This window comes from Enoplosus armatus, chromosome 13 (assembly GCF_043641665.1).
Source record: "Enoplosus armatus isolate fEnoArm2 chromosome 13, fEnoArm2.hap1, whole genome shotgun sequence".
In the NCBI taxonomy this organism is placed as follows: Eukaryota; Metazoa; Chordata; class Actinopteri; order Centrarchiformes; family Enoplosidae; genus Enoplosus; species Enoplosus armatus.
Window position 1 is genome coordinate 6,871,406 of NC_092192.1, and position 9,084 is coordinate 6,880,489.

Below are 9,084 nucleotides of genomic sequence, written 5' to 3' on the forward strand. Positions count from 1 at the left end.
TTAGGAAAGCACAGAACATTAACGCTGGTTCTGCTCTGTTTAAGTGTCCCAGTAAGTGATGACAGTGTGACAGTGTTGAGGTACTGTTACTTTATCCAAAAAAATACTTTTATTTTTACATTTTAGAGACAAACAATGAACTTTTTACTCTGCAGTTATTTGATAGATACAGTTGTAAGAGTTAGCAGTAACATACTATATATAACAGTGAGAGAGGTTATTCTGCTGCCTAACACGTACTTTTACTTTTGATAACTTAAGTACATTTTGGTGGTACTACTTACCTACTATTACATAAGTAAAGTTTTGAATGCAGGACTTTACATGTAACAGTAATTATACCTTGTAGTATTACTACTTTTACTTACTACTTCCACCACTGCAGTGAGTCAGCCTGCACAACACCAGGACCCTAAAACCATGTACCATTTATACAATGACCAATACCACAAGAAAAGATTGTACTGCATACGGATGACAGTGACTGTGTCATGGTACATGCACCGTGGTAAAACTGAAAATACCCCGACAGTAGCATGACTTTTCAAAGCGTGTCTGCTCCTTATGTTTGATTTAAAGACCGTCAAACAGCACAAAGAGGACAAACACAAAATGTGTGATTCCCTTCATGTTTAATTCCCTTCATCACCTTTTGGACTATGGAGTCTATTTGGTTTGAAGTTCTCCAGTCAAGTTAATTAGTTTCAAACGTTTTCATCTTTTTCTTCTCCTTCTTCTTCTCAAGGGACATAAAGTCTTCAACAAAATATGTCAGTGTAGCTTACTGGTAATATCAATCATAATCACTCACCAAACCACCACCACCACCACCACAAGCACCACTAACAACAACAACAACACACATACACACAAAGGCACAGAATCAGCCAACATTACACTATTTTTCCATGACATAGGTTGAATTTGATTTTCATAACCACAAATTCCAGGAAATAAGATCAATATGTGAAAACAGAAATGATAGTATTCATCTCGAGTGTGGTGGTGTTACAAGGGAGAGGGGGTGTACTGAAAGCATACAACTGACTGAGGAGATGCATGCACTGTGTCATGGCCCCAATATCCATGTCAACTGCAATTAGGTCAATAGACGGGTATATATCCTGATTTTTTTAAACAATGGGTCAGGATTCAGGACCTGAAATAGCTGGCAGGCCCTGCTGCTCCAGCATCCCTACATGTCAAGAGCACTAGTTTTAATTAGTCTGGGTCCCAGGGTGACAGACTACATTTATCACTTGGATCCCAAGCCTAAAAATTTTAAGCACCCCTCCTCTATGGGAAGCTAAAGTCGATGCAATGTCAAGTGCAGCCTAATTGTGATAGTCCTGCACCAAACTGCATTGCATTTTCCAACAAGTTTCAGAGACGCTCTTCCCGCTTTTTTCCCCGGTTATATGAAAGTTATTTTGTTGTACGCAGTCCCTGTGAGGCTAATGAGCTTGTTTTCCTGCTTTACCATCTACATGCTAATGCTCACAACTAAAATAGCTGTAGGGCGTAATCATAATTTAATCATTAGGATTTACATAAATGTTATTGATCTGGGAAGTAAAGCTGTGGCATTGCAGCCAAAGGTTTATATTTCCTGCTGAGCAATTTTCCAATGATTAGCTATCTAAAACTGCTGAAATGCTTTAGAGGTTTTGTGTAAAATGGAGCCACATAGATATGAATGCTTATTTTTCTACCTTTATTTAACAAGAAGTCTCTAGAAATTCAACACAGATCAACACCAAACCAACATTCACCGAAGGAAGACGGAAAAGTGAAAAACAGAAGAGAAAAACATCTAAAGACATTAACAACACAGGTCTATTAGATGTGATTTTCTTGCACTCTCATGTGAGTATTTTTGATGTCTGGAGATAAAGTTGTGGCTTAGCTCGGCTCATTTCCTATAAATTGAAAGTGATCAAGAAGCAGTTCGTTTCAAAATGAGGGAAATATTTGCCATGAGTGTGGGTGTAAACAGGAAATAACATAAACAGGAAGAAGGGAAAGTACAGAACAGGAAGTACGATGTAATGTATTTTATTTGTGACAGTAATAATAGAATTTAAATATGTAGTCCAGTCAGACCAGCTGGCTGTCTTTGGGCAGGAGCTGCTACTTGACCTTGACCTCCAAATGAAACAATAGCATAAAAACCTTGTACCTGCCCTCAAGAACAACACATACAGGCTGTTTCTGCCCTCTAAAACTGTTGCAAATCGCCATTGGAAAATTAGAAATGTGTCCTGATTGGACATCACTATGGTTAAAGCTGGATTTATGCTTCTCAAGGTTGCACGTCAGCAAGCGTGTCATTCAAGCACGTTCATGTGCGTCTTTATTTTTATACTTACGTCAAGAATAAAAAGTAGAAGAAATCAGGAAACTTAAATCAATGACTGCCACTACATCTGTGAGACAAAGAGAAGAGAAAAGAATTTGGGTTGCTTCTCTGCGACCTGCAGCTTAACACCCTTCTCTGCTTACAGTGGGTTCGCAAAGACGTTAACGCGTATCTCTGCAGAAGAAGTTTGTAGTTTGGTTTAGCCACACAGACGACTTGATTAGGATTAGGGAAACATCATGGTTTGGGTTAAAATACCTGCTTGGTTAAGGTTATGGTTAACGGTGGTAAATATTCTTTCTTTGCTCCCAACATACAAAAGTATAATTTTACCCAACTAAACACACCATTCAACACTCAACCTTCAAAATGCACACAGAGGAAAATCAGAAATAAGACTAACCGAGTTTGTAGAATTACTAGAAAACTGAACTATCCCTGAGTTGATGCATGAAATTAAATGAAAATTGAATTGCCTCCTCATAGCCGTTCATCAGTCTGAGTGAGCTTTTAAAGGAACCCACTGAAAGCTGATTCAGTGATTTACACTCTGCAGTATCCTGGTATACACATCTCATTATCTCCCACACCTCTGAACAGGTTTATAATCATCTATAACAACTTTCTTTCATGCAACTCTCCTCGCAGTCACCTTGATATCCACAGACACTTTACAGAGTGGGTTAATCCTTTCTCGCTGGCACTCCCCCAGGACTCCGGCTGAAAGGGCTACCTGTTGTCTGTGTGTTTCCCAATTATAGTTTTCTCCTGAGTAAGCATACATTAGGTGACTCATCAAGAACGGCTGTCTGCCAGCGCTGGCTGGAACGCAGTGTATTATTTCAGCATCAGTGTATATTTCAGGCTGAGTGAGAGGGGGAGAGCGAGGCCATAAACTTAATGGGTTAGTTCACTCAATAAAGCGGCGACTTGTATGACTTGGAAGCCGCCCAAAATATAACATACTCAGGAGTACCACTGGTGGTTTTTCTGGGGGAATTTGAGAGGAGGTGAAAGTGTGTTTTTTATGTGTGCTTACTTGTGTGGTTTTTTTTGTCTTTCTAGGGCTGATCATGAGGAAAGAAAACAGAGAAAAAACTTCTCACAGAAACTGGTTTAGACTAGATTAGGTTACAAATTAAGAAATGGATGTGTGTGATCATTTGTGTACATATATGCATATATGTGCAGCTAACATGTGGTTATGTCAAAGAGAAATGTTGTGTTATTAGCTACACAGAGGGTGCGTGCATGTACACACGTCTAGTGTGCAGAGGTTCAGATTCAGACAGCATCATGTTCCTGTGTTAACAGAGTTTGCTCATGTCTCTCTTCTCTGAGGTGTGTTGATTCAGAGAATCAGGAGAGTACGGCCTGTTGGGAAGAAGTTTTGTTACCACTTACAGTAAACTGAGACTGAGTGGAAATAGAATTACAATGTTCAGAGCTCCATGGAAAACCAGATAAAGCCGAAACATCTGTGATACGTTTAAAAGGCAAAGAGGGAAAATGTTAAAAAACCAACAGCATTTTACAACTTAGTTATTCTTAAAATAAGGCCAACAGAAAGAAACACTCATGGTTATAGTCACTGATTCATCATAACATGGTTTTTTTTTTTATATTTCCCTTGTCTACCTGCAAGAGCATTCCCCAAAAAAGCAAAGCGTTTTTAAAAGCTGCTACGGTCCAAGGCTGCGCTGACAGGCAGGTGCTTTGGTGAAAATCATGGCGTCGGTACAACCCATCCAAAAGTCCCCAACACCTACATTAGCTTGCAAATCAAATCGAAACCCCACATTTGCTACAGTAGTAGCAGCTATTGGTAGCTAGTTTGGCATCATGTAAATAGTGCTTCAAGAAATAGGCTTCAATCCACAATTTGATGTCCAAGTTGAATGTATTGTATTGTTTTTACAAAAAATAAAACATCCCGCTCAAATCAAAATGCATTGAATGTATATGTTCTGGTTGTCCTTATAAGTAGTTAGCGCCGTGATGTACAACTCAGGGTATTCAGACACCAGCATCATCAGCTCCTCCATTGCTTTCAGTGATGTTACATTCGTGAACAAATCTTTCTTTTTGAACAAGTTAACTCGATTCGCAAGTGGGAGTGAACCCAAAATCCTACTTCTGTATGCGCATCAAACAGAAGACGTTCAGAACGGTGAACTTTGGGCGGCAGAGCCAAATCTGTGCATGTTCACGCGGGGTGAAAGCCCCTTTAGATGAATCTACAGCAAAAAACAAATCCAGGCCGGCTGCTTGATGTTTTGGCCTCCAGTTTAGTTCATCAAGTCAAGGTTAACTGAGCCAGCATGCAGTCACTGTGTTTTACGTTCACACAGTGACTCAAATTCAAACCTGCAGCTCACCAGTGAAACAGCTTCACAAGAGGAGCCTGGAGTTTGGTATCCAGATGACTAAGTAACCAGTGTTCACTACACTTCTTTAGCTCCATAGATTTACATAACGATAAGTCCTTTCATCAGCTCTCATCGAGCCTGTCAGGTTGCACATTAAAGAAACTCCTGTCTGGATCCGCACAGACATTATTTCATCTCTGCATGTTTGACAGTTGTTCCAACCTGCTCAGTCTTTCTTTAGCTGTGTCTCCACTGTTCCTTCACAACCGCTGTGAAACTAACTTCAGCTGTGTCATGAGAGATTTTATAAAAAGATGCACTGTTTGCATGCCTTGTTTTTTAATTGATTTATTCATTTTAAACCAAGTGTGTGTGAGTGTGTGTGTCTAATTAACCATTTGCACACCTATGAAACAGTATGAAAAACAAACGTATCATTCTCACTTTTTTAACAATGACCCTGTTCTCAATCCGCCAATTTACAAAATCAATCATTCTTTCACAGACGCCCTATCTTGAAATTTCCATGGAGATTGTAAGGCTCACAGGTAATGGGACTTGGGCAAAATTGTTTTAGTTAATATTTAATTCTTGGAATTTAAAGGGAAGTGAATTCAGTTTGAGTTCACAGCAAAACACAGAGGCCAATACTAAATGTATCTGGCTGTTACAACGACGGTCTTAAGACATTTTGACATTAATTTACAGTTAAATCAGTTATTACTCTGCATGTGGAAACAAAACCACCAACAGAGCGGTGAGCTGGTCTGTCTGTCTGTCCGTCTGACTTCATGTTGGCTTGCCTTTCTCTGGAATCCCTCTGCATATCAATGACTTCATGTCAAAACAAGCCCCAAATCCCCCACTCTGCTCTGTGTGTGTGTGTGTGTGTGTGTGTGTGTGTGTGTGTGTGTGTGTGTGTGTGTGTGTGTGAATGAGAGAGTTAGAGGGAAAGGAAAATCTTGCAGGGGTTTGTGCACATATCTGTGTAGAGAGAACGAAAGTAGGCTGTGTGTGTTTGTGTGTGTCTGTGTGTGTGTGTTTGTGCATATCTGTGAGCCTGAATGACTGTCCATAAGCCTCTTTACATAAACTGGAGGGTAAAAGTCCAGTGTTCCTGTCTGATCATATTCTCATATTCCTGGCAGGCTGGTCAAGTGCAGAGAGAGAGATATGTCGCTCAAGTGAGAAGAAGGCAGAAAAATGAAAGTAAGTGTGTTTATGTGTGTGTGTGTGTGTGCCGTGGACATTTCACCACCACACTACCTGCTCTGTGAATCTTCTGGCAAAGCTAGAAACACAGAGAGATCAAGCTGGAGGGGGAAAGAGGAGCCTGCGGAGTCTAAAGCTGTGTTAGCCCACCTACTGTTTCCAGTTAGCCAATGCAGTGAGTGCTTCAGTTTTAACAGACTACAGCATCCAAATAGGCCTTTTTGACAGCAGACAAGGAAAACACAGGTGTAATTAATAACATTAATGATGGCTGCATTCCATTTATGTGAGCCAGGGTCCAGGAATTGTGCATGCTGGCTCACTGATGTGGCTTACTGGGACACTTAAATGGGACAGAGCTTTTGTTAAAAGTGTTAATTCAAGTCAAAATGTCTGCTGTGTATACCAGGATACATTGTTGACTTATTATTTTTTTTGTTATTGAAGTTTTTATCCGTTCTAACATTTTGACACTATACAAAAACATTATTTTATTGTTTGTTTAGCAAGGACAATGCACAATACATAGTACATAGCTAATTTGCAGTGGCCTCCTCCACCTATAAGAGACCATTGATGAAAATGATTGATGAAAAGTGATGTCACTCTTTATCATAACACATTTTCAGATTTGGTTAGAAAAACAAAATACTTTTAAAAAATGTATGTATAGGGGCAAGTTTGGTTCATACTCACTTATATATATATATATGATGAAATAACATGTTGCACCTTTAATTATTTTAATACAACTGACTAAATAAACCTAACAACCAGCAAGGGTATTTCAGGTCAGTTGTAGCTCTCAGCTCCACCGCTGTGAGGCGCTGTGTAATACACGCTAACCTGAAAAACAACTTCCGATACCCGCTTCTCAGACAGGAAGCTGCCTTTGTTGACTCGGCCATAGAAAAGCAAGATGTCTACGACGGACGTGGATGATTTTATTCAACAAAACAGAGCTCTGGCCGACCAGGTAGAAACGTATCGAGGCTACTGGGAGAGTGAGAAACACTGGGAGGCCAGGAGGGAGTTCATCCTGCGGAACATTAACGACTTCCAACTCCAGCAGCTGGACCACCTGCTCTCCCTGTCCATGGTCTGGGCCAACAACGTCTTCCTCGGCTGTCGGTGCGTAAACACAGCGCGTTTTAATGACCGTTACAGTTGTGTACAAATGCGTGTTGATTATTTCCTGAGCTGGAGGAGATAAAACCGCTCGACTGCCGTAAAACTCCCTCGGTGCAGGATGTTTAATCACGGTAGCAGAGATTAGGCTAGCGGCTCAGCGCTCCACTTTTAAAGTTTACCTCAGATATATTTGCCAAACGCATCAGTTAGTCCTCACACTTGATGCCATTTCTCTTCTGTTTGTTAGATATTACGTCTGATAAGTCACAAAATTCGCTTTTGTGTGGTTTGTCCAAGAATGTTTTGTAAGGCAGAATCTTCTTCGTCTCCTTCTAAACTCACAGTGCGCTCACTGCTGCCCCCTGTGTCCGCACTGCACTTACACTGTTTGTTTATTTTTCTTAAAATCAAACAGCTGTACGTACGTGTGTTTTTACAGAATTGTGACCAAGATAAAGTGGGATATGTTACTGCTGAAAAAATGAACATGATCACAAGTTGTTATAGTCCAAAGGTTAGGTTTAAGGTTTTGTATGTAGCCTTATCGGTACCCTAAAAACACCAATTTACTAAAAATAATGCAGATTGTAGCATTTTCGGATGTAACCACCAAATGCTTTTACTTTTAAAACTGATACAATGATTTAAGGCTGTAACTAATAACTGTTTTTATGATAAATTAATCTGTTGATTATTTATAACAGTCCAAAATCCCCAAATCTTGAATTTACTACCATGTAAGACAAAGGAGATCAATATTTGCATTCTAACTTGTTTGTCAGTACAATAAGACCTTTTAGAGACAATATGCCCCACAGATGAATTAATGATGAATGATAATAATAATATTGACAGAACATTTCTCTTCACTGATGGCAGGTACAGCACGGAGCTCCTGGAGAAAGTGAAGGACATGGCTGAAGGCATCGTGGTGGAGGATGCACCAGTCTTCAAGACAAGAGATGAGATTATGAAGAAGCAACAGGTACATCCGTGGACTCACACACTACACACACACACACACACACACACACACACACACACACACACACACACATATTGACAGAGAAAATTCTTCATGTATTCCCTTCTCTTCCATCACAGGGTCGATGACCAGCTCCGTCGTATCGTCCCTTCTGGTTGTGTTGGATCAAAAGTGATGGGACTCAGCTGTTGTGTACATACAGACTGGGCTTGTAACAAGTCAGAACACGGTTTATTACGGACATGTGTCTTTTTTTTTAAATCAAAACCAGAAAGACTGTGTTACTCAGATGTTTAGCATCTAATTGTATGGAGACAGCAAAGTTGTTTTTATCAGTGTGGGAGCTTCACTGCTCATCCACTTTTATACCATTGTCTTACATTTTTTTAAAGTGTACTCATCGTTTTTAGTATTTTTTTTTTTTAAGAAATAAATTCAGATGAAAGATGACACTGGATCTTGTCCTCATGTCTCTGCCTAATAAAGGACTTGTATTTTCTTCATATGGGATTGTAATTTCTTTTCTTTACTAATGAAAAGACGCATCGTAGTAATTCTGTGCTGTTAGGGATTTTCTGTAAGTAAACAAACAATTAAGGGCGTAAGTCTTCTCTTATAACTGCCACACAAATTTAAAGCAAAAGGTAACTGAAAGGAAATCACTGTGGGGAGAAAAACTATGATATCGGCTCCCAAAGAGGTGAATGAAGCTGTCTCAAAGCTCTGTAACATAACAACATCCGGCCTTCTGGTTCATGGCTTTGACAGAAGTGGAACAAAACATTTATAGTTTAGGGTTGTTTTTGCATCTTAGTGAATACTTAGATCTTCGAGTTGGGGGAAATTCACCTGCAGGCAGAATTTATTCCCTTTTAAAAAGGACAACATTACCATTTCTGGGCACAAACCAAATCTTAATCATTAACAGAGAGAAAAGTGTATTTTCTGATTTTTGAAGGTTGTAGTGATTTTTTGGACAGGACTGTGATGATGAAAATGAACAGATAAAAGGGTGGTTTTTAGTAAAC

At 39.7% G+C, this 9,084-nt stretch overlaps 1 protein-coding gene across 1 annotated transcript; it reads left to right on the plus strand.

Annotated features, from left to right (window-relative positions):
- The first annotated feature begins 6,847 nt into the window (after window positions 1-6,847).
- cdkn2aipnl (CDKN2A interacting protein N-terminal like) lies at window positions 6,848-8,561 on the plus strand. Its single transcript, XM_070917893.1, has 3 exons — window positions 6,848-7,071; window positions 7,951-8,056; window positions 8,176-8,561. Exons 1-3 carry the CDS (start codon window positions 6,860-6,862, stop codon window positions 8,182-8,184), a joined length of 327 nt encoding a protein of 108 aa, XP_070773994.1. The 5' UTR covers window positions 6,848-6,859; the 3' UTR covers window positions 8,185-8,561.
- Window positions 8,562-9,084: the final 523 nt, after the last annotated feature.